Below are 24,493 nucleotides of genomic sequence, written 5' to 3'. Positions count from 1 at the left end.
TACCAAGTGATTAAGTCTCTATTGTTTAGATGGATAAAAGAAAGCCTACAGGATTAAGTATTATATCTTAACAAGAACTTGCGTCTATGTCTACATGAACTGAATAATTCGTTCCTTTGATTTAGAGTACAAATTTCGGGTTGGCATATAATGAAATACTTCTCTTGTATACAAAGGTTGCATCGTTTGGTAGAGTTAGAATATGATTTACATTTAGATAATATACGCCATTTAATTTTGTACTCTATGTTATCTTCTTTAAGCTTCCAAACATATTGGCTGAGTGTAGTGTTATTCTTGTATTTATCATTACGGAATGAGCATGTATGCCCGTTGTATCTACTTTTAAATGTATTTTCCGTAAGACCAATGTATGTTTCAACTTCATTATTGTCGTCCCTACTAATTGTAGCTTGGTAAACTACGCTGCTACTTAGACATTTCCCAGATAGTGGGCATTCATTATGGTTTCGGCAATTGCATAGCTTGCAGTTGTCTTCTGCCTTGTCATTTTTTAGTATGGTTTTATTATGGGCAGAGATTATAGATCCTATATCTGTCTCTTATACACATCTGACATGTGTTCCTATTAAAAATCTTTCTTAATACATGATTTTGTGGAAAACAATCATCTATAATTCTAAGGAATACGTGGCCAATTCTAGTTTTTACATTACTACTGTAGGGTGGATTAAACCAAATAACGTTCTTTTTTCTTTTCTTCTTGTTAGTGTGAGTGTTAATAGAAGGGTTATATTTTAGTTCATATTCAAACCCGCTTTCATGGTCATGTGTTCGTTAACGCGCGTTGTGTCGGCCATTTTCGCCTATAACAGGCATTACAGCCTGCGCACGTGAATTTATATACAACGTTAGAACGTAGACCACTAGGGACAGGATCTTTCACAGAAAACATATTTCTAATTTTAAATGAAGAAAAAACTAATTTGATATTTAAATCATTACAAAACTGTTTCGTTAAAGCATTTATCTTATGTAAAATAACTTTAGAAAATTGACCAGTGTAAGGCAACTTAAAATAACGGATATTCGATTTTTCGTTCGTTTCTTTGTTATTGGAGTGAATAAAAACAAGATATCTAGATATAATTTTGTCAATTAAATGCATTGGAAACATATTTTTTCTAAGGATAACAATTAAAGCCTTCAGGTCACTATGAAAACCTAGCCAATTATTGTTGATCTTATAGGCCCTAAGTTCTGTCAACTAAAGTACGAATCAATGAAATTTTGTATGGAAAAGAGCAAAAAAAAAAAAAAAAAAAAATTTGTGAGTAATCCTGTGAAAGTGTTTTTTCGATATACATTGGTTTGGGTGGATCCGTTATTAGATTTTGAAACTAGAACATCAAGGAAGGGAAGTTTGTTTTCCACTTCAGTTTCCAAAGTGAATTCTATGTTGTTATGACGCGAGTTTAAATATTTAAAAAATGAATTAGCCTCAGTTTCTGAATTAAATAGGCAAAAAATATCGTCAACGTACCGTTGATAGAATAGCACATTAAGTCCATGATATTGATCAAGCCAGATCTTTTCATGGTGCCCCATGAATAGGTTTGCAAGCACTGGGGCTAGAGGGGACCCCATTGATACCCCATCCACTTGATCATAATATAAACCATTAAACAAAAAATGAGTTTTTTTTTAAAGATCAGATTTAGTTATGTTTAAATATTGGTCCCAAAATTGCAGCCGGTAAAGATAAGCCCAAAAGTATCATTGATTAATAAAAGAAAACCCCTTACAGAAGAAGTATTTAATTTTGAACTTGTGTCATGTGAATTTGTCTTTAAATATCTGAGTAATCTCAGAACAAATAAAGCAACTGGTGTTGACAATTTACTCCCATACATTTTCAAAATTGTTTTCACACGACTTGCTCCAATCATTACCGGTACGCAATTATAATTCATTCGTTCACACATGCTGTTTTATGGTGATAATTCGAACCAAAGTAACTATCGTCCTATTTCTATATTAAGTTTTTCTATACTAATAAATTTCATGTGACAAAAAATTGTGATGTGCCCATATATAGGTACGATGACGTCATATCACATACTATCAAATTGTATAAAAAGAAGTTGAACATTTTCCATCACATTTTATGTGACGCTTTTTTGATGAAATTTGACAGTGTAGACAAATCTTTACCTATAATTTCAAAAATAATAGAACGTACTGTATTTGATCAATTGTATGCACTTAAATGTTAACTTAATAATATGAAAATTATGAAAATCAATCAGGTTTTCGCCCATCGTACTCCACACCCACAGCACTTGCCAACGGTACTGATATACTGTAATCAGTATAATTATATCGATGAGGGCAGGATGGCGGTCTGTGTATGCTTGATTTAAAAAAAAAACATTTGATACGGTAAACCATCAGATCTAATTAAATTGAGACTATATGTACTATATATATGCCACACGTTGTTAGAAAATGTAAACTTAGTATGTATGCGACGATGCATCCGAAAATGAGAATGAAAGTTTCAAACAATAAACCATAACTTAAGAAAGTATAATACATACTCCAAGTATTGAAGTACACGCCATCGTTTTGGGATTCAATATTTCGACATTAATTATGTCATCATCAGGAATGAAAAAATTATCCATATTAGCAAGCTTATATGCACTAGTACCAAAAGTGTTTAACCAATCAAAACATTAAGACAGACATAGCAGTGATTTAAACAAAAGATCAAAGCATTCTTACTCTAATGATCAAAGATACCTACAAAAACAAAGAAAGCTCTTTTGAAGCTCTGAGCTCATTGTTAAGCAAAGGGTGTAGTCTACGTATAAATATAAACCATAACTTACATTGATGATTGACTGAAAAATAATAAACTAAGTCTTAAAATCCCAAAATCAGAATTCATGTTGATAGGATCAAGTTAAAAACTTCCAAAAATTTAAAACAGAGAATGTTCAGTCAACATAAATAATGTTCAACTTCCTAAAGTATGCTCAGCAAACGTCTGGGTGTAAAACTTGATGAAGCATTAAGCTGGAAATACCATATTGAATATACACGTGATAAGGCTCTCAAAGGTTTAAGTATGCTTGTAAGATGTAGATACTGTACATCTTCCAAAATAATGTATTAAGAAATATGGGAAATGCTATTATTATTCCTCATTTAACTGTTTGTAGTGTATTCTGGGGTAATTGTGGCTCGAGCTTTCTATAAAAAAAATACAAACTGTACAAAACAGAACTGCTCGCATTATATGAAGCCTATCTTGGGACACGCCGAGTAAAAAGATGCACTACAAAGTGTAAATTGGTTTTATAGTGCGATATATAATTTGATGTATGCCTAGGCCTACCATATAGACTTTCTTTAACTTTTGTTGTTGTTGTTGTGGTTGTTGTTTTTATCATCATCATTTTAATTTTTTTTATATTTTATATTATTTATTTTTATTCAATTTTTTTAAAATTTTTTGTTTTATATTTATTATTCTGCTGGCTGGGTTGATTTCATCATAGCCGATTTCTATGCTTCATACCACGCCCTAGGTAGGCCTATTGCTTTTAGTTTCTGTGAGCTATATTTTTTTTCCGAATTGTCAATAATGGATGCATACGACGAAAAGCATATGTACGCTTCTTCGGTGTAGCAATAAGTACAATATTCTTCAGCGTACAGCAATAAGTACAATATTGATTTTAATGAGCTGCCACTATCTCTCAATGTATTAAAAAAAGAAATTAAAAACATTTTAAACAGGTACCCTAAGTGATGTATTTTTTATAATTGTTTTTATTTAGAAATTCTATAAGGTGTATGATGAACCTTTTGTATATGATATTTAGATTTATATTTTGTATTGATATATATATTTCTTTTATTTCATCAAAGACTCGTGGAAGAACACCATTGGTGAACGAGCTTTTACGTTGTATATCATATATTTCGTGAATAAAGATTTTGATTGAGTGCACCCTCCAATTCAAGACCCAAGAACCAAATTACAATATTCAATCTTTTAACGCAAAGCTACTTGTAATATTCTAATTTGAGACAGAACCCGAGATCACCCCAAATTTTCAGGTCCCAAGTGGTCTCGAATTGGAGGGCAAACTGTACTATAAAAGGCTAGTCAAATATGCCCATAACAGTTAGATTTTATAACTAGAATATCCTAAGTCTGACTGTGATATAATTCTACACAATAAAGTAATTAAGACAGGGTGTTGTGGTGTGTCCGTTTCTTGACAAAAATGTAATTGCAACTAGACAATGACTTTATTGAATTAAAATTTATTATGAATTACGTTAATAAAATTTATTGTGCATGCATTTCGTTATGAGTAAGGCTAATCACATCAAAGTGCAACGCCATGTGGTATAATGATCTTTCCTATCTTCTTCACTCCTTCGTCTTTCTTTGATTCGCTTCTTTGCTTTAATGTTTCTTTTTCTTCGGATTCTCTGTGAGCATGGGCATGATGTACTCAGGAATGCATTTCGTGCCGCAACATCATCAAACTTTTCACTTTTGTTTTCAACTCTGACCGATTTACAATTTGTTTTCCCTGGTAATTCATCATTGTCACTGAAAACATACGGTGCTATACCTCTCAACCACTGCTTGATGGCATATCGGTTTTTCTTGTAGATTCTGTGAGCATTTCCTTGATGCTCATTATCCATTATAATCCCATCATGATGACGCGATAAATTCTTAGATGTATTTGCTATTGGATAACTGTTATCATCTGCTATGCAAAAATTTGGTCCTTTGCGCATTCCTCGTGAACGTTTAGGTGTTGAGGAAATTAAAGGTGTCATGAATAAAGACCATTCACCATCTGAACTTACTGTGTCATGCAGGTTGCTATTAGGACGTGGCATTGGTGTCTGGGTTGACCTAGGTGTTGTATTAGACATGGTCTGTGCAACATCAGGGTCTCCTGATGTTACACCCGATAAGAATGTTGAAGGTAGCTGGGATGTAACCTGGTCTCCTTGTCTTTTTATGCCAGAGTTTATATTTTCTTTAACCGCTTGCTTGAAGCCAGTTGTGTCGTTTCCATATTCTAATGGCAGGGTTGATGGAGTGTAGTAAGGTGACTGCTGCCCTGGTGATATATAAAAATTCATGACAGGCGTCTTTAACGTTTCGTTGATCCTTTTATTACGTTTTGCTGGAGCTTTAATGGATTGTTTCTTTGTTTCTGAGACTCCTTTATATCGGGATCGCAATGAATTGTTTTGATAAAATCCACCTTTCGTTTCTTTCATACTTCCAATTGTATTATTCCTTGTAGGCCGTTTATTTATCATTTTCCTATTTTTCTTAACATTTTTTAAGGTGTCTTGTTTTGCATTCATTGTTCGAGAGTGCAATATCTTATCATCCATAACTAGCTTTGTTTTTAATCCTAATTCGGAAAGATTGTCTGGCGATAGGTGTATGGATGCATAAGGCGTCTTCTTCGTTTTTGACTTTGGCACATGTTTAGGCCTAACTATCTTAGGTCTAGGCCTAAGCCTAGATATTGTACTACTTCTCGTTGTCATTCTAGAAGGCCTAGGCCTACTGGACGTTTCGCTTAAGCATCTGGGTTTACTGCTGGGTTTTGAACTAGCCTTACCAAATGATTTTCTTTCTACTGCCCAGCTCTTTTTCTTCAAATTTTGTTTGTAGTGTTTAGGGCTTGAGCTATGCGTGGATCTGGTTGTAGGCCTAGATGAATTTAGTTTTGGCCCTACATACACGTGCCGCATCATATTCTTGTACGTTTTGGGTGTCAGGCCATTTACGAGTAGGAGTTGTTCGACGATGTCAAAACAGCCGATTTTGTGTCGATACTTTACGATTTCTTTCGCCAATGCCGAATCCACTCCAGGAATTTTGCAAAAACCTCTTGTCGTACAGTAATTAATGTCGACAGGCTTATGTTTAGACATTTTTACTGCATTTGGTTCGATCATGTCAAGTGCTCCCGAAAGTTTAAAGATTACAGAATTGAATAGCAGTTGCAATCCGCGTAGTGAATGCGCGCACAGTGCGCATGGTTTCACTGCGTCTGAGCTGCGCGCCTGTAACTCGGCTGTGAGTAGCAACATGAGAAAAATGATCCACAGCAATAAAATTTTCAAAACACTTTCAGCAAAGATAATAGAGAAAATAAAACTGAGAGTGTTTAATACATGACCAGCTATAGTACTGATGGCCTACTTCACTAAAAAATAAAATCTCTTATTATTTTCAGTCGGGTTTCAGACCATCATCATGTGTCTTGTATTTGAATGGATGCTAAATAAATAAATAAATAAAATAAATAATTTTCAACTCATTCTTGTTTGTTCCACTCAATGGCAGATTTAGGGAGGGGATGTACATATATTTTTTTTCTGTTTTTTTTCAATAACTTACTAACTTCTGTTGTCAGCAGTTAACTATGGGGTGTCATACGCAGCAAAAGTCCATTCTAAAATCAAAATGTAATTGCAAAATTGAATGTCTAATTTTTCAAAACGTAGTTCAAATTTTCCAAAATGTAGTTCTAATTTCTTTAAAATGTAATTCAAATTCAAAACGTAGGTCTGACTTGATCAAACGCCCTCTCCAAATTCTGTTCCAAAACGTAAATAAAAACCAGCCAAGCATAACTGGTTTGAAATACATTTTACAACAACACAAGACATGCGAAATGTAAATCAAAACTGGAACAGAATTTGGAGAGGGCGTTTGATCAAGTCAGAAACGTTTTGAATTTGAATTACATTTTAAAGAAATTAGGACTACATTTTGGAAAATCTGAGCTACGTTTTGAAAAATTAGAACTTTATTTTAAGAAACTAGATGTACATTTTGAGAAATTTACGCATACGTTTTGATAAATTAGACATTGAATTTTGCAATTACATTTTGATTTTAACATGAACTGTTGCTGCGTATGGCACTATATAGTTAACAGCATTCGTTTTATCTTGCTTTTGCTTGTTATATTTTCCTTCATATTTCTGTGTACTCTGTAAGACCGCACCACAGTGTGTGAGTGCCACCAATACAAAGGTAGGCCTGTATTGTATTTATTTACGGTATACCATGGGTATACTGTATAATAACATCCCGCACTGAATTAACTCACCCACTTGAGCCGGCCTCATTTGGAATAAACGCCTCCTTGGAGAAATGGCCCGAGGCGTTTGGATTGGATTGGATTAATGGATTATCCGGTGTAAACACCAAGGCCCTTATTTCCAGTGGGGTACTTCTGGTGGTGATTGGGCAGTACACCTGGAGACAATCCCCTCCTCTTTTCCGAAGAGTGTACTGCGTTCTTTAACGTGCACATGGGCCCAACGGCTTAAACGTCTAATCCAAAAGACGGTGAGCTGTTTTAACTTGTATTTCAGCCCTCCAACTGAAACACAAGGAGAGGCAGCAATTGGAATTGGACCGGGGACCTAGGAGATCTCCACTGTTCATCAGCGCACACACAGTGGCTAACACCAGATTAGCTGACTGAGAGCTAAGCTGAGTTTATTTTTTCCTCATATAAACACCCCCTAATTGAATGTAAGCAAATCTAATGAAAGCATTATTCTCAACACATTCTATTAAATGTTCTCCAGTAGAAATACATTTTTCTAATGGTTGGGATCAGTAAGTCTTTATGATCACACAATAAGACGTTTTGAAGGTATGTGTATTAGTTCTACATTTACAGTGAAATTAACGGGTTTATTTTAGTATACCCGTATCTATTTTACACCAATAAATAAATAAACGCCTCCTTTGAATAAACGCCCCCTCAAAAACCCTTCTCAGAAATAAACGCCCATGGGTGTTATTCGAATAAACAGGTAAATATTTTCTTTGTTTGGCGTCTCCAGTTTAGCCTAGTTTTAGTTAATTATGTACTCTTATCCCGAGATTTAGCCGCTGGATTTAGAGCGATCAAACGAGAATCGGAAATTAATAGTATTTGCATTTCAATGGAATCTGATTAAATTCTAAAATTCAATATAATACTACCGTGAACAAATCATTTACATAATCAATGTTTTTCGTACTAGCATTCACAATTTTCGGAGTTGGAAATTTTATATTTGGCAAACCTGGTTTTGGCAAAGTAGACGCGGCAATATAGGATTTGGCAATGTGGGTTTCGGCAATCTGGCCTAGATCGCAGGGGTGGCGCCAGGATTTGCCCAACGGTTGGGGGGGGGGCGATTCCCCCGACGAGAGGTTAGATTTCTCCGACAAAAGCAATGTGGGCGTGGTTTCGAAAGGTGGTCCAGGGAGCGAAGCCCCCGAAAATTTTAACAATTTAGGGGTTTCAAAGGCTTATTTCATCGATTTTAGTGTCTACTAATATGTAGAAAATACATATAATTTTTTTTCTCCCCGACGAATTGTGCTTTTTCTCCCCGACGGGGAGGATGGGGGAGCACTCCTCGACGGGGGGGGGGGGCTGTTGGCCCCCCCGGCTCCAGCTGGCGCCACTCCTGCTAGATCGCTGCAACCTGATCAGACTGGCTAAAGCTTTGTCTACATTACATTATAAAATTTTATGTGACAAAAAAAAATGTGATGTGCCCAAATATGGGTACGATGACGTCATATTACATATCAAATTGTATCAAAAAAATGTAGAACGTGTTCAACTAAAATTTATGCCTATATTTTTCCATGATTTATAATAATTGAAGTACCGTAATGCATATGCATCTTTTCTATATAAAAAAAAATGTTTTTAGCGAAATTTTGCTTTAAGCTACGTTCACATCAAGCCCAGATCCAGTCCGGAGCCCAGACAAAAAATCGTGAGTTGCTACGTTTGTTGAACGCTGCGTTCACATCGTGCACGGAACACGGTTGTATATGGAACGCCAAAAGAACAAATTACAAGTGGCGCAGCGCAAAAGTCAAGTGCAGAACAAAAGTCAAGTGGCGCAGTGCGAAACTAAAGTGCGACACACGCATTTGAGTTCGCACCACGCAACTTCAGTTTTGCACTGCGCCACTTGACTTTTGCGCTTGACTTTTAGCGATATTGTATGGAAAGCCAATTTGTCATCAAAATGTAAATAACTCATTTTTACTAGGCCTGTATTATTATTATTACTTTGTTCTCTTCGGGAGCATCCCCCTATCGGGGACCTTGGCCCCTGTCGGGGAAATGCTGGTGCCACCCCTGAATTAAACTGTATTTAGACAAAGATAATTCCATACACATTCTCAACACTATAGTGTAGCCTCTGAGCATGGCTTTTTCTTTTATTGAATGTTGAAATCCCCCTTTACTTGTATGTTCTACCTCCTTTTTAAATCACCATTTACACATCATGCAATTAATTAGTAGGCCTATTCAATTCCTCAATCATCTACATCAACAATTGGAAATTTGCTTCCCATTGGAGTGTACAAATATAAAAAATCAAAACTTAAAACTTAGGCATAGTAATTAACAACACAAGAAATAAAAATCAGGACATAAAAATAAACATTTAAAACGTAGAATTTGATATATATATATACTGTCTCTTATACACATCTAGATGTGGACAACACTGTCGTAGGGGGTCTGGGGCATGCCCCCGCGAAATTTTTGTGTTCTAGACGCCCGAACATAACATTTGAGGCATTCTGGGCTATCATTTTTTTCTTTTTCTCTCTTTTTTTCCTTTTTTTACCTCCCAAAAGGGGGGGGGGCCGGCCCCCCCCTAAATCCGCCCCTGTCTATCCTTAATGTTTGAGTGCACCATCACTAAATTAAGAAAATGCTGTGTAAATGAATAAGCATTTTAATGGTTAAGATCCACTGCATTATTATTACAAAGCACAATGCAAGTTCCAGCATCAGTCTTTGGACATACTGTACTGTTTCTGTTTGCTTATATCCTTTGAACATGGTGGTGAATGCAAGGGCATCACTTACCTATATTCATAAACAAACATCACAGTTAAATTACAGCATTTGAATTTGGCAGGCCATACGATTTTCCAATGACATACCTTTTTCATAGAAATGTCATTAAATTCAAGAATAAGAACTACTTTTTGAAAAAGTGCAAATACTGTAGTATCTTATGTGTAACTTTTTACAATGGGGAAGAATAACTGCTTTCAAATGTAAATGAAAGTAAAGTTACCAACAGAGCTACAAGTTTAAAAGTCGGAGTGCCCATCTCATTCTTCTTGGCATTTATGCCAGACCGGGCTATGCAGAGGGGTTCACCACTCTTCCATCATAAATGAGTCTGTTTACCTTCCCAGCATATGCCAGTACCCATTTATACTCCTGGGTGGAGACAAACGCAGATAAAGTGCCTTGCCTAAGGACACAAGCGAAATGCACAGCGTGGGTTTGAAAACCCTATGTCAACATTTTGAGTCGGAGTCACAATCACTGCTCCAGACGCTCCCACAAATGTACATGTAATGTTTATGATCTCGCAAAGAACAAGTGCATCTAGGTGAGATTTAAATTTATTGTACAGCAAACATATTAAAATATTTAAATGTTTGTTTTTGATTGCAATCAAACAAGACAAAGTATTCAAAATCTAGACTTAAAATTTTCTCGCAGCAATTTCTTTTAGATGAATATACAATAATTGATATTAATATTGTTGGTTTGAACTATGGACTAGTACTAAGTGCCATACTATAGTTTCAGTTTTTTTTTTGTTTTTTTTTTTTACAAATTCCCATTAATACCATGTAACTGTACAGTTGAATCGTATACATATATTATATAAAAATCATTTTTAATTGAACTTAAAGCCAACATATATAATTTTCTATTTTTGAATTGAAAATGATGTTAATATCAATGTTTGTTTCAGAAATATTTAAAATTCAGACAAAATTCCATGAGTTGATACAGAATTGCCTGGACACAGACTGAAGAACACATGGTGTTATTGTTTGTAGAACATGTTTGAGTTAAAATCATTTATTCATTTTACATATCTGGATGTTTTTACTTGTTTTAAAATTCATCAAGCATCTGCTTAGGACAAACAACGTCAGAATTTATTATTCACTTCCTTCCAGTTTCAAAAAGAAATTGCATAAACACATAAACAACATGAAGCAAGAACCAAAACGAATTTAGTATCTTTATTTAGATATAGCAAAACTCCTATGCTAATATGATACATAACATGTGGAATTACTTTCGCATCCAAGAAAAACTCTGTCCAAATTTTTACATTTTCTTTAAACAAAAAAATGTTTTATATATAGTCATGGTGTTACTATATATGGTCAAGATATGATGTCATCATGACCATATTTAGGCATGTCACATGTTTTTGTCAAATTAAAGTTGATAGTCTGGACAGAGCTTTACAAAGTAAAAATCTTTGTCTTTAAAAAATATGACAGCACTTCACATGGTGTATTAGCTTACATCAAAATATATTCACCAATAATTTTGTCATCTGTCAATTTAATGGTTCCTCTTTAAATTAAATGACGATTTAACCTCCTTTTTAGCGCTACCATGTCAGTGCGCCCTCAACCCACCTCAAAAACCAAAGTGATCTCCCACCTGGTACAATAAATATTACAAATTTATAACCCTTTAATTGTTAATCACTGATTAAAAACAGCTCACTTCCATGTTTCTACTTACAAGAAACATGACTTGAATTTTGTTAGCATTTTCATTTGGAGAGGTTGAGTCTTATAGAGTTTTTAACGACAGGAATTGGTTGAGGAACCGGGGACATAATATCACTTAGTTCTCTGCTTTGTGCCCTCTGTAAAAACAATGAAACAAGACAGCAGATGTGGAAATAATCCAGTTATATATAAGTTATATTTCACTATATTTCTCAATATAGGCAAACATAATATATAAAACATAACATAAATAATAAATCAATTTGAAAATTACTGCAATGTTCAGTCAATAAAGAAACAAAAATTATACTGATGGAAATATATTTCATAAATGTGGATTTATGTAGGCATTAACAAAATAACCTTAGAACAAGTTATTTCTAAACTTGTGTGTTGAATTGGGTGATATGCAATTCTGTGACTTCCTACTAAGAAAAGGGAATGAACTCTGCAATTTTCTGTAAACTTTGCAGCAATGTGTGAAAAAGTAAATTAGTTTATTTATTGTTCAATTCTTGGTCTTTTAACCTAGGACCATGGGCCAGATTTATCAAATTGGCTTAATGAAACAAATTAGCTTAAATTTGTAATTTTGGTTAGATTAGATTTATCTCATTCCAGTCTGGACACTTGCGAGCATGATAAGCCAAAAAACTCTGCACTGAAAAGCTAAATGAACTTGGTCATAGACCTTCACTAGACATTGTGGAGAAAAATTAGGACTAAAATTTTGACAAATAGTGTCATATATTTTCTATTGTTTTATCAATGTTTCTTTCATGCACTAAAGATCAAAGAAATGTTTTCTCGCTAGTAAGATAATTATATAACTGCGATGATGTATTCCTAAGCTGGGCACAGACTGTGTTATCCGAACATGAGCATAAATCCTCTGTGAGAGCCCTTGACAAAGCGACGCTGTCTGCCGATTGTGACAATCTGAGTAGGTAGTCATTGCTATGCAGACTCAATGGAATCGCACTAGCCAACTATTGGCAGATCATGTCAGGGGAAATAAATTTATATATTTCCCAAATCTACAGCAGTGAATATTTGTTTTATCTACTCGATACATAGATTCTACAAGGCCTAAGAAAAAGTAATGAAAAGACTACCAAACAAGTAGGCCTGGGCCTACTTCCTAGGCCTAGGTGGAGAAAGGGCCAATCTCTTGCAGTTGAAGTTGCAGTCCCCTTTACCGTCTGGCATGTAATAAATTACCTTATATGTGGGGCCTCAAGATTACTTCGCGATAAGGAAAAAAAAGTACTATCATTCACTGTGTATTTTTTTTCTTAGGGAATTTATGAACTATCATTCAACCTACATGATGGTTGAAGTTATTACCCACTTTTTAACCAATCAGATGCCTGGGCTCTATGTATGGGGTATATAAAAGTAAATATATGTTGGTTTCTCAGTGCGTGTGTGTGTAAATCATGACAGCTTTTGCTCATGTAGAAGTAAATTCCTTTACGCAAGTAAAAAAAAAAATGGTTAACCAAAAAAATTGCTTTTATTCATGATTACATTTGAAATTGTCCAAGACATGGCTTAGGATGGTTTGATAAATGAGCTTAAGTAGTTTGTTTTAGGCCCACTGTACCTTTGTTGAATTAAAGCAGTTTTCTAAGCTGAAATTGATAAATCCCAGCCCACGGAATTGAAAAACTAGCAACTACCAAGCTACAGTTGTACTCAACATGATAATATGCATACAATCTTACCTTCGAAATATCAACTTTTGGTCTATCAGGACTAGAATGATGAGAGGTAGACTGGAAGGCAACAATAGTTATATATTATTGTACAGTATAATGAATATATTTTTCTTTTGGTTGGATTTAAAATAACAAATTAGCATTAATATAAACTAAATTATTATTAGAATATAATTATTATTAATATAAACTAAATTATTATTAGAAGTGGCACAAAGATATTATTATTCAACTTTACTTTAAAATGTATATATAATAAATCATTGTAGGCCTTTAGATTAAAGATATACTGTCCATAATGAGCTTAATAACTATTTGGATTCAAGTATGTCATTAGCTTTAAATACCATTCTTATATTGTCTGTTATAATATTGTCTGCCATTTATAGATTTTAAAAAGGTAGAAAATATTGATAAAATATATAAAAAAAAGAGTATTTAACTTCCTCCCCTTACCACTTGTTCTGGGGACTTACAACCATTGTTGGTAGCATCTGATGGTTGGGCTGGTACTGTCACCCTCTCAGCTTCAGAGGTGGTTTGGACATCTGTGGCAAGATCCTCTAACCCATTCTGCAGATAAAGGCAAGACATAAAATTGCAACACTTTTTAAACATACATAAACTGGTTGACATGCAATAATAATTCTGGTAGGTGTTAGGCTTGTTGGCAAGTGGTGTAGTTCTTGTCTTCATTTCTGTTTTGTTTTTTGTTCTCCTTATTGGCACTTTTAAATTTTAAATGTTTAACCTCATTCTTTTTAACAATTATAATTAATCTTGTTTTATATATTTTAAGTGCAATGCAATTTTAAATGATTTGTTTGACATTTTTACATATTTTAAGATAAATTTTAATGCTTATCTGAATATTTTTATATCTCAAATACATTTTAAATTAAATTTGCTCCTTTATTGATTTTTACTCATTCTTCTATATTTCAATATTTATCTTTTGATTTTTTTATCTTTCTGAAGAATTTTATATTGTATGTATTGTGTTTTTCTTGTAAAGGACCTCCACTCGACAGTGATTGATTTTACTTTTGGAGTGTCCTGTCTCTGTTTTTTGTACTTTTGTGATTGTTCTTTGCCGTTTCTGTTTATGTACATTCTAATTGTTTGAGACAAATAAATGAAATCAAATGAAAAAAACTTTGTATCTCAGTATCTATATAGTTTGTTGTTTTCTATAGATTTTTCTCCTTGTTTTTCTTCCACATCATGAGACCTAAGCAACCTTGTTGACCTTCCGTATATACTACCATGATATTTACCGATTTGAATCGCCTCTGCTCAAAATTTGTAACTTTGATGTTGTCGAACAACATACCTGCAATTTTGATGCATCACTGGTACTTTCCTGTGAGTTTCCTGGTTTAAGTGTACTTGATACTGCAGTATCATCCTCTAGTTTGCTCACTTTAGCAGGTGATGTAGTCAGTGAATCAGATGGAGGCCGCTTTGGTAGCTGGAAAAGAAAAATCAAATATCCAAGGTTTTAGTCTGTATTATAGGTGATGGTACACAAACCCACAATTATACCCACTACTAGTCATAAAATGTAGACCTCATCAAAGACAACAAAAAGAAAACAATGACCTCTATTTTGCTTTTTTTGGCAGGAGATGTACTCAGTGAATCAAGTGATGAATCAGATGTGGGTCGCTTTGATGCTTCCTACAAAAAGTAAATCAAATAATAAAGAGTTTAGCCTGTTTCTGAGTGTATACAATATATTAACTGAAACCGAAACACAGGAGTACTTATTCATAAAATGTAGCCCTAAACAAAAACAAAACAAGACCTATTAAGGTTCAAGATTTCTGTTCTACTATAGTAACTGTAAATTCTCATTCTGAATTACAACCATACTGTAAATGTAAAATATTAATCAGGATTAACAAGTATTTGAAGCTCAAAATTATTCTAGAAATACTTACCCAGTTTCAAACATTTACTTTACCTCTATTTTGCTTTTTTTGGCCGGTGATGTACTCAGGGAATCAGGTGAATCAGATGGGGGTCGTTTGGATACATTCTACAAAAGTGAAACAAATACTAAAGGTTTTAACCTGTATTAACAAAAACTCACTGGTAATAGTGTCATAAAATGCAAACCTCATCAAAATCAAAGTCACACCCATGGTGTTGAAACGGTCTTTCTCAATTACCATCGTACTGTAAATATAAAACATTATTCATGAATTAACCCTACTTGTTCCAATCACTTACTTTAAAAAAATAATATAAATAGTATTCCAACTAATACTATTAGTATTTGTATTTGTCCATCTGCATTTTATACCGTTTATACAGTATATATTCCGATGCCAAAATTTTGTACATGTTTTACATACAATGCAAAACAAAGAAATCATATCAAAATCAGATATGGACTTTTGTATAATTCCCTTAAAGTAAAAACAGTATGCTTACTTTTCTTGGTGTAAACAGTTTCGCTAACTACCAGTTAGCATCGTCTGTACGATTACACCAAAAAAACTGATAAAATTTGACCAACATATATAATCAATATACATTGAGATTGGAATTATGATTAAAACTAGCAATTACACAAGTTGTGTTGCTACATAATATAATAATAATAAGTTAGACTTATATAGTGCTTAAGCGCTTCGCATTATTACCCCCGTTCATTAGATTAAACGACTATGGAACATTGAATATTCCATAATGTTGCAGCAGTTACATCAGTGCATTTTGGCATTAAACCCTACCAGCTACCCATTTATACTCCTGGGTGGAGAGAAGCAATGCAGATACAGTGCCTTGCCCAAGGACACAAGTGGAATGCACAGCGATTGGATTGAAACCCCGACCTCAAGGTTGGGAAACCAAACCCTTCCCACTGTGCCAAACCACATCCACAGATGATTTATTTTTAAGGCCAAGTAAAAAAAAAAATCGAAATGACAAGTGACACAAATGTAAGTAATCGATCATATATTAACATTAATATGCAACCCACTTATTGTGACTTCTAAAAAACATGTCTAAGATCTTGCCAGACAGCCTCTCCGAATATGCTGCAATTATAAAAAAAAAAAATGTTGCATATAGCGGTTACTTACAGATTTGTTACTGGCCATTGGTTGGTCGTCTACATTAACATTTGATGTGGACACTTCTGTTCCATTTTTCTGGAAAAAAAAGTAAGAGCCTTTAATTATTGAAAGAGTTTCATTTTGTGGGTCTACATTTCATATTAAAAGTAAAATTCTATAAGCAGACGATCTTAAAGACCCAGTGTCTGCAAATTTTCAATGAGTTAATTTTTCCTATTCTACCGTTGTTGGGTAATTTACTATACACAAAACATATACTTGGTACTTCAATACAGTGTATTAGCCTATAAACAGGTAAAAAGAGACAAATCCCGCTATAAATCCCATCATGCATCACTCGCGGATTGATAATTTCTGTTGAATTCTGGTTATGCGCCTCTATTTGTATGAGGAAATCCGGAAATCCCCCATGCTTTACATGCAACGTTTTAAACACATGGGATATAGGCCTAGCCGTATCGGTTGCAAGATGTAGCAAAGCGAAAGCTAGCTTGAAGCGAGGTCGTCCTCGAATGACTCTTTACAGATTCTGTTAGGAAAAGAAGAAAAAGTCAACGACGAGATAACTGATGGTATCCGAAGGCATACCACTACCACCAGAAAGAAAGAAAAGGCGGCGAATCCATGCTGGCTGATAGTTATGGATTTCTGGTAGGTCTTCTCATTCTGGCCTAGCTTAGTTAGTAGGGCGGGATAGGCCCTAGGCCTATATAAAAAGAAACTTAGCTGGGATGATTGATAAGCGAACTAAGCACATATCTATGTCATACATTATAAGCTTAGGCCTATACAACACACACTACAGCACCTCCGTCAACAAAGAATGTATAATACAAAAGGACATCAACAAAGTAATGTAAACAAAATATAACTGATTAGTTGATGATTTATTCAGTAGCAAACAACGAACTGGCACTCGTGTCCAGCTCTGAACAAAACCTGAACTAAACTGTTATAAAACTGTTGTAAAAACAGTCAAGACGTAATCACTGTAAAACTATTACTACTGGTTATTAACAATATTATATAATATGCACCTCACTTTAAGTTAGCTATGGCAAGTGCAAACGCGCACAACTGATACATGACTAGAAGAAGTAGATTTCACGATATGTGCACGCACAATACTTGATTGTTAAATAATATCAATGTTACACTATATAGCTTTATTATACATTAAGATCAAACCCTTAATATGTACCTGTTGGAGACGGAAATTCATCCCGAATCCTCTAAACGCAATATGAGGGAATAATCCATCTATCCCCCTAATCAGATACTGGTGCCTCTAATAAGTAAATGGACGGTAGCTGTGATGGCGGTTTGATTATTCAGCTCTTCTGGTTCCAATTCTGCAAGCTGTCGAAAATCCTGCTTCATGGTTCTGGAAAATGACAGCTGCATCTCATCAAAAAACGTACAGTAGACTGCCATTGTCTGAAATTAAAAAGTATCAATATTCTTGTAACTTCTATGCACTGAATTGTATGTTAAAAGTTTATACAATATTATAAAATATGAACTGAAAATATATACTGAATCTTGTCTCTTATTCATAAAGCATATATTACAGTACACACATTGTAAATATAGTTATTTAGTTTAAAGATGGGGTATTGACAGTAAAAAGAATTTCCAACATCAATAATCTTTGCCTACATTGCATATGCATAATGTACAGTGCCATGTATTTACAGAATTTGTTTATACCCCATGCATACACACATGTGTTTACTAAATCCACAACACCTGAAGATGGGCCTACCTACATGATTGGTATACTATTTTCTTGTTTTTGTTTTTGTTTTTATGTTTGTCCATCCATCTGCCCAAATAGCAGTACATTTTAAATTTGGTAAAATCTATAAGCACGAGTGTTGGCAGGCCACAACCCACACAAAAATTCCTAAACAACCTTGGCCGAGCTCGTCCAGCAAAGCATTAGGCCGACCAGCCCTCCATAAACTAACGTTAGAATACCGCACTTTCGGCGGTAAACAACAATTAAAACCTCATAAAAAGGGCAACTAATCCGTTTACCTATAATTGAATCCAAGGACACCAGTGTTAAACACTCAGTACTTATCCTTGATAATGTGTTAATCCAATTAATATAGTGAGATAACCCTAACGTTAGTTTATCGAGGGCGGGGTGAGCTAATGGGTACGTACTGTAGTAGTGTAAGCTGAGGCCTAGCCCTACTATGCCTTTGTCACACACACACGCACAGGATATACTTGCATAAAAAAAAGACTTGTTATCATCGAGGCTAGTATACCACAAATACCACATAAATGTATTTACAATTATAGAAGAGCATAATCAATACTTACAACATTGAAATTATTGTCCAGAACTTGATACTATACTCTGAAGTTATGGAGCGATTACCCGGCCAGCCAGCCGCACTATGTTTGTTTACATGTCAGTAGCTTTTAAACGGATCCAATCTAAGCTAGGCCTATCGTCGAAGCACAGCGGATCCAATCTAAGCTAGGCCTAATGTCAAAGCACAGCGGATCCGATCTAAGCTAGGCCTCTCGTCGAAGCACAGCATAGCTGAGACAGTCGCTTCGCAGGCGCATTATTTCTCCTTTTTTTTATCATCAATCGTAAAACATGTATTTATGACGAAAAAATGACTGGTTTATGAAAATTAAAGTAATGGATATGCATATTTTCCATAAAAATGTCATTTTTGAGGAAATTTGCAGACACTGGGTCTTTAACTCATTCATAAATTGTTCCTTTATTATCAATCTCGTCTGTATCAAAATTTATTTGTTTGATTTTTTATCAAAAACAGACACTGTATCAGTCAGAGATGATGGGTGGACTTAATATATGACCCTTTGCTCGCTTTATTTCATCCTTTAAAAGGAAATTCTTTGCTCGGAATATATACATCATAAAAACAGTTGAAATGGTAAAAATTTGAAATAAAAAAGCTGTGAAAATCATTTAAAAGTAATTAATCACATAATTTCATTTTACACATCAAGACAATAAGATTTTATTCAGCAATATTCAACAGAAAGTCATGCTACCTTTATCATTATTATACCTTTTTCGAATACACTAAAAATAAATTGTATTTACCTCATTTTGGTCATGATTTGGAATTTCAAGGCTTGGATCCTTGCTTTCAACCTCAGCTTCAAGAGAAGAACTACTTGAAACAACACCTATTTCTGAATTTTCAAATTCAGGAGTAGAAACACTCGTAGAGGCATTTGAGTCGGCATTCACTTCAACACCTGTCTCTTATACACATCTAGATGTGTATAAGAGACAGGTTGTGAAGTCAACATAAGGAGCTGAGCGTTTGGCTGATTGGTATGGTTCTTGCCTCTTGCACGTCAGGGCCAAGGTTCGAGACCTGGCTCTGCAGCCGAGTACTGAATTCGGGTCTTTTATAAACGTTCAGCTCCTCGAATAACCCTTTCAGGAGAGTTAGGCAATTTAAGGACCTGTGTATCCTTTGTATGTTTAGTTTAAATGAAGTGGCGCTGCACTGCGCTTGCCGTGGGTCCGCAAGGGACCCAGCCCATATTCCCAGTGTTTATTACATTGAGAACAAAAAAAAAAAATTATTAGAGGGGAGTATAAACAAATAAATGGCTGATTTTCTTACCATTTTAAATGATCTTTTTCTGAGCCTGCACTTGCACTCAATACAATGTAATGTCTGCAAAACAAAACAAATACCAGTATTTATACTGAGGAAAGTACACTGAAGTGTTAAATCAAGCATCTACACCATTTTTCACTTAATTTTATTTTTAATAATTAAACAAAAATGAAAAATGAAATAAATAAAAATACTTACTTGTACTGATGGAAAAAGTTAGTAGGCTCAAACAATTTATCCCAGGGCAACTTTCCTTTAACGATTTCCTCTGTTACCTCCAAACCTGGAATAATGGAATTGCAATAATTATCACAAACATATTTATCTAAAAATATAACTTTCCACAAAGAAAAAGTATTAACTGTAATCAATCATGTAGCTATTTTTTAAAAGTTATTTTTTAAGTTATAACTTGTACACAGTGTTCCACTATTTATTCAGGTACAAAATGACCATTTTATATGGAACAAATGTTAAAAATATCTATAAACAAAATAATAACCTTATAACATTATTAATATTACACATTGAGTTGATAAAATTTCATTTCAATTTACAGCTTTTAAATTGGCAGAATGACATCAATAAGAAAATAATAAGAGCACAGAACACAAAATCTTATCAATAAAATTATAATACAACAATTATTACTATATGTACTGTGTGCACAAATCCCATACTGATTACAGATTCAAAAACAGTAGCTATAAAAACAATTCCATGTCAACTTTCATCTATGCAGACTACGAAAATTTTGGTTACAAATAAATGTGATATTCCCATATATGGATGTAATATGACATCGTCATGCCCATATATGGATGAAATATGACATCATCATGCCCATATATGGATGTAATATGATATCATCATGCCCATATATGTGCACTTCACACAGTTGTCACATACAATTTCATAGTGTGGAAAGAGCTTAAAAGAGGAAATATTATACAAATAATGAATATTTATGAGTGCAATGGAAAGAATATTTTCATGAGTTGAAAGATTGACTGTTTCATTCAAAGAGTCGAAGCCGAGTTGAATGGAACAGTCTATCTTTCAAATCATGAAAATATTCTTTCCATAGCACGAATACAAAACATTCATTATCTGTTTTATAACACACCTAAATAGATCCTTGCCATTTGATCATCTTCCAAGCAAGTGTCCCACTATAAAAGTTTGAATCTAGCCTGGGCCTATCCTCTGCGCAAAATTTTGGCCCTAGCCTAGGCCTATAGCCTGGGCTAGAAATCCATCTGGGCATTTCGGAAAATAAGGGCCAAATTCCGCATAGATTTTGTGCAAACTTGAGCTAGTTTTTAAGGTATCATCTACGCTATTAAAATACTTTAAATACTGTAAATTATAACAACTCCCTGTATAAACAAAATTTCTGATACATTGCACACCGCTAAGACAAGTACAGCAAGAAGTAGGCTTATAGTTATAGGTGACGTGACATCATTTTATGGATTTAACCTTCCAGAAAAGTCAGAAAAAATTGTATTAGGTTGAAGTCATTTCGTATCCATAGGCAACACGCAATGGACAATACGGCTGGAAAAAAAATGCAAAGTGGAACAAAATTTTCATGATGAGTGATGGAATGGGGAAAATAAAAAATGTCACATGGCATGAAATCAACCAATCAAATGACTGGGATTTATTTAGGTGTGTTATAAAAATTCATATTAGATGCATCTTTTCATCTGTGTATCAATAAAACAATTCTTTCTATCTCTAAAACATGACATGGCACACACAGTTCAGACTTACTCTTCTTAAGTTCTTGTTCCATGACCGTCTAGTGGATTGGGTCACATTGTATGTGGAGTTCTGTTGGGGGTATGCTGGGGTTATGATCGGCATCAAATGAAAACGATCTGTCACATTGATCTGTTGACAAAAAAAAATCAAATTCCTTTATTCACTTTATTGCATCAAATAATTGTTTACATAAATCATATACAGAAAAACAAAGTAGAAACCAGTGAAGCAAAAGAATGAGCACCCACAGTCGAAGAAAATGTACATTTACAAACTTGTGATGTCCAATTACTAAAGAAAACAAAACAACTGTAAAGAGTTTTATTCCTTTCAGCAGGTACACTCAATACTCACAGGATAGAATGATACTTTCTTTATACATGTAACACTCTCTATGAGCTTAGTGGGGGGGGGGGGGGGGGGGGGGGGAGGGTTATTGTCACTAATCAGCAAGAAAACTACCAGCTGAACAAATGAGCTCCTCGGAATCTACGGCCAAGCTGGACTCACGCTAACCGATCACCAAATCGCCATGGGCAAAAACTATTTTGGATTGGCAAAAAAAAAGACATCTTTGGGAGAGAAAAATACTGTAGGACCCCTAGAGTAGTGTTGCCTCGATTGCCTTCCCCTCCCCCTCGTACATCTCTGGATCCGCCCTGGCGTGACTCTAGTCAGCCCCTTGGTTCGGACTCCACTGTCAAACATGTTGGACACCATGTCCTGTCAGCAAGTTTTGGCTAATGATATTTAACAATTTTCGTCAAATTTTGACTAAAGAAAAAAAAAAAAAATTGACTTTAGCCAATTGGCTAAACAAAAAAATATGTTAGAGTGAGCCCAGCCAACTATGTTTAGTTTCAGGAACAGTACTTGTTTAGTTTAGTACTTTTGTTTTTACATTGAATTTGACACTCAGCACTATGAATCTGTTGGAAATAGCACGGTATAAATGATTACAGATAGATAGAGCTGATTTTAATGAGTGAGTTGAAACCTTCAACCCAGGACCTTGAGGTTGTAAGTTAAGCATCATTTATTTTTGATTATTATTTTATGAAGAGTAAATTTCATACCATACTCATTGCATGTACAGCATATCTTCCTATTTACAGTACTCATCTATCAACTCACCTACCTTGTTTCCTCCTAATAATACATTTTATATCCCATTAAATTGAGTATGGTAAATGTTATAATACCTAGTAGTCGGCACAGGCAAATGTCCTGTTTGGTGATTATCCACAGCTCTTGTATCAAGTAAATAAGAGGCAGGGGTTTAGCCAGAAAAACGAAATAGGCTGTCCAAAATATGGAGTAGAAAAGACCCAACTAGGCTAGGCCGAGCTGAGTAGGCCAAGCCGTCCAAGCCGTCATGGTAAAGTGGCTGTCCAGATGACGGCCATACGGCTCGCTGACTAAGCCCTTGATAAAAGGTGAACAATACCTGCCCAATTGCCTTTTTTTCAATAAGCCAATCCGAGGTCTGAACTGCGCATGCCCGTATCCATGGTCAATCGAAATCAATCAACATAAACCTACTTTGCGTGTATGTTTCTTTATGTCGATTGACTTGATACGGACATGTGCAGTTCAAAGTAAGAATTGGCTTATTTTAATTTCTATTTATTTAAAACAACATTTACTTAAGGGCTGTGAAAATGAAAGGTTTTAAGTACAAATTTTCTGCACATACCCTAGGATCCCACACTTGGAAGTTGAGTTCATTTTCCTGGAGGGGTTGTTTCAAAAACACTGGTTGAGGCCATTTCCTAAACAAAACAATACAAAATTGTGAATAAAATTTTTTTTTTTTTTTTCATAAAGGGAAATTATTTTATCTTTAACAAAATATTAATTAAACATATATAGTAGCATTTTTTGGATTTCTTCATTTCCCAAATGTTCTCTCTTTCAATTCTGTGCTGGCCTAAATGCTGGTGGAATTTTGCAGTGGTGGATACCACCATCCAGTGCCAACCACCATACCTATAACACTGGACATAGATAAAATCTATCAAAATTTTTCTTCCCGTGTATGTAGCTTCAAGTATGCAATATGCAATGGTTTGGGGCTTTAAAGGGCAACATGTGCTAGCCAGCAATACTACACATACTGAGCCAAGTTAACCAAGTTGGCAATAGTTGTTTAATATTAATGTTCTGATGTTGCGTTATTACCCTTAATAATTGGATTCATGGAGTGGCAACAGGCACAAAGGCCAACCTTCCCAGCAAGTACGCTTTGTCACTGCTTCCGTATGGTGCCGAGTCCAATACATAAAATGCACTATTTCCCACCCTACCAAGTACCCATTTGTCCTCATGTGTTGAGAGAGACAAACAGAAGTAAAGTGTCTTGCCCAAGGACATAAGCAAAATTAACAGCACGGTTTGAACCCTGACCTCAAGACCAAAATGCAAAATGGCACCAAATGCTGCAATAGCGTAAGGGAATAAAAAAAATAGTTAAACTACATTAACATTTTTTAAATGACTAAAAAATTACAAAATAGCTATTATGTCATTTCAGGAAAACTTCATATTTTCAGTTAATCATCACTGTATGGTATTGTAGGGCTGTCTCTTATACACATCTAGATGTGTATAAGAGACAGGTGCAATGGAAAGAATATTTTCATGAGTTGA

At 34.7% G+C, this 24,493-nt stretch overlaps 1 protein-coding gene and 1 long non-coding RNA gene across 2 annotated transcripts; both read right to left on the bottom strand.

The window, feature by feature from the left end:
- Window positions 1-10,690: 10,690 nt before the first annotated feature.
- Window positions 10,691-19,691, bottom strand: LOC117113771. Its single transcript, XM_033257206.1, has 8 exons — window positions 19,543-19,691; window positions 16,449-16,517; window positions 15,320-15,394; window positions 14,956-15,033; window positions 14,687-14,824; window positions 13,810-13,926; window positions 13,360-13,410; window positions 10,691-11,769 (listed from the first exon to the last, which is right to left on the bottom strand). The coding sequence occupies exons 2-8, from the start codon at window positions 16,464-16,466 to the stop codon at window positions 11,674-11,676; spliced, it is 573 nt and encodes a 190-aa protein (XP_033113097.1). The 5' UTR covers window positions 16,467-16,517; window positions 19,543-19,691; the 3' UTR covers window positions 10,691-11,673.
- A 351-nt stretch (window positions 19,692-20,042) lies between these two features.
- LOC117113767 lies at window positions 20,043-23,636 on the bottom strand. The gene is made up of 4 exons (XR_004446247.1): window positions 23,541-23,636; window positions 21,854-21,973; window positions 20,273-20,357; window positions 20,043-20,131 (listed from the first exon to the last, which is right to left on the bottom strand). It is a non-coding gene; the product is annotated as an uncharacterized LOC117113767 (long non-coding RNA).
- Between the last annotated feature and the right edge of the window lie 857 nt (window positions 23,637-24,493).

Source organism: Anneissia japonica, unplaced genomic scaffold, assembly GCF_011630105.1.
Source record: "Anneissia japonica isolate Jap-2015-1 unplaced genomic scaffold, ASM1163010v1 scaffold287874_len187830_cov192, whole genome shotgun sequence".
NCBI classification, from domain to species: Eukaryota; Metazoa; Echinodermata; class Crinoidea; order Comatulida; family Comatulidae; genus Anneissia; species Anneissia japonica.
This window is presented reverse-complemented; position numbering and strand designations above follow the sequence as displayed.

What these genes read in the sequence shown, in the direction of transcription:
- LOC117113771 (XM_033257206.1), bottom strand. An exon ending in GTGATGCATCAAAATTGCAG is followed by an intron (nt 13,927 to 14,686) that starts GTATGTTGTTCG and finishes CTTTATCTGCAG; the next exon opens with AATGGGTTAGAGGATCTTGC. An exon ending in CAAAAGTTGATATTTCGAAG is followed by an intron (nt 11,770 to 13,359) that starts GTAAGATTGTAT and finishes TTGTTTTTACAG; the next exon opens with AGGGCACAAAGCAGAGAACT.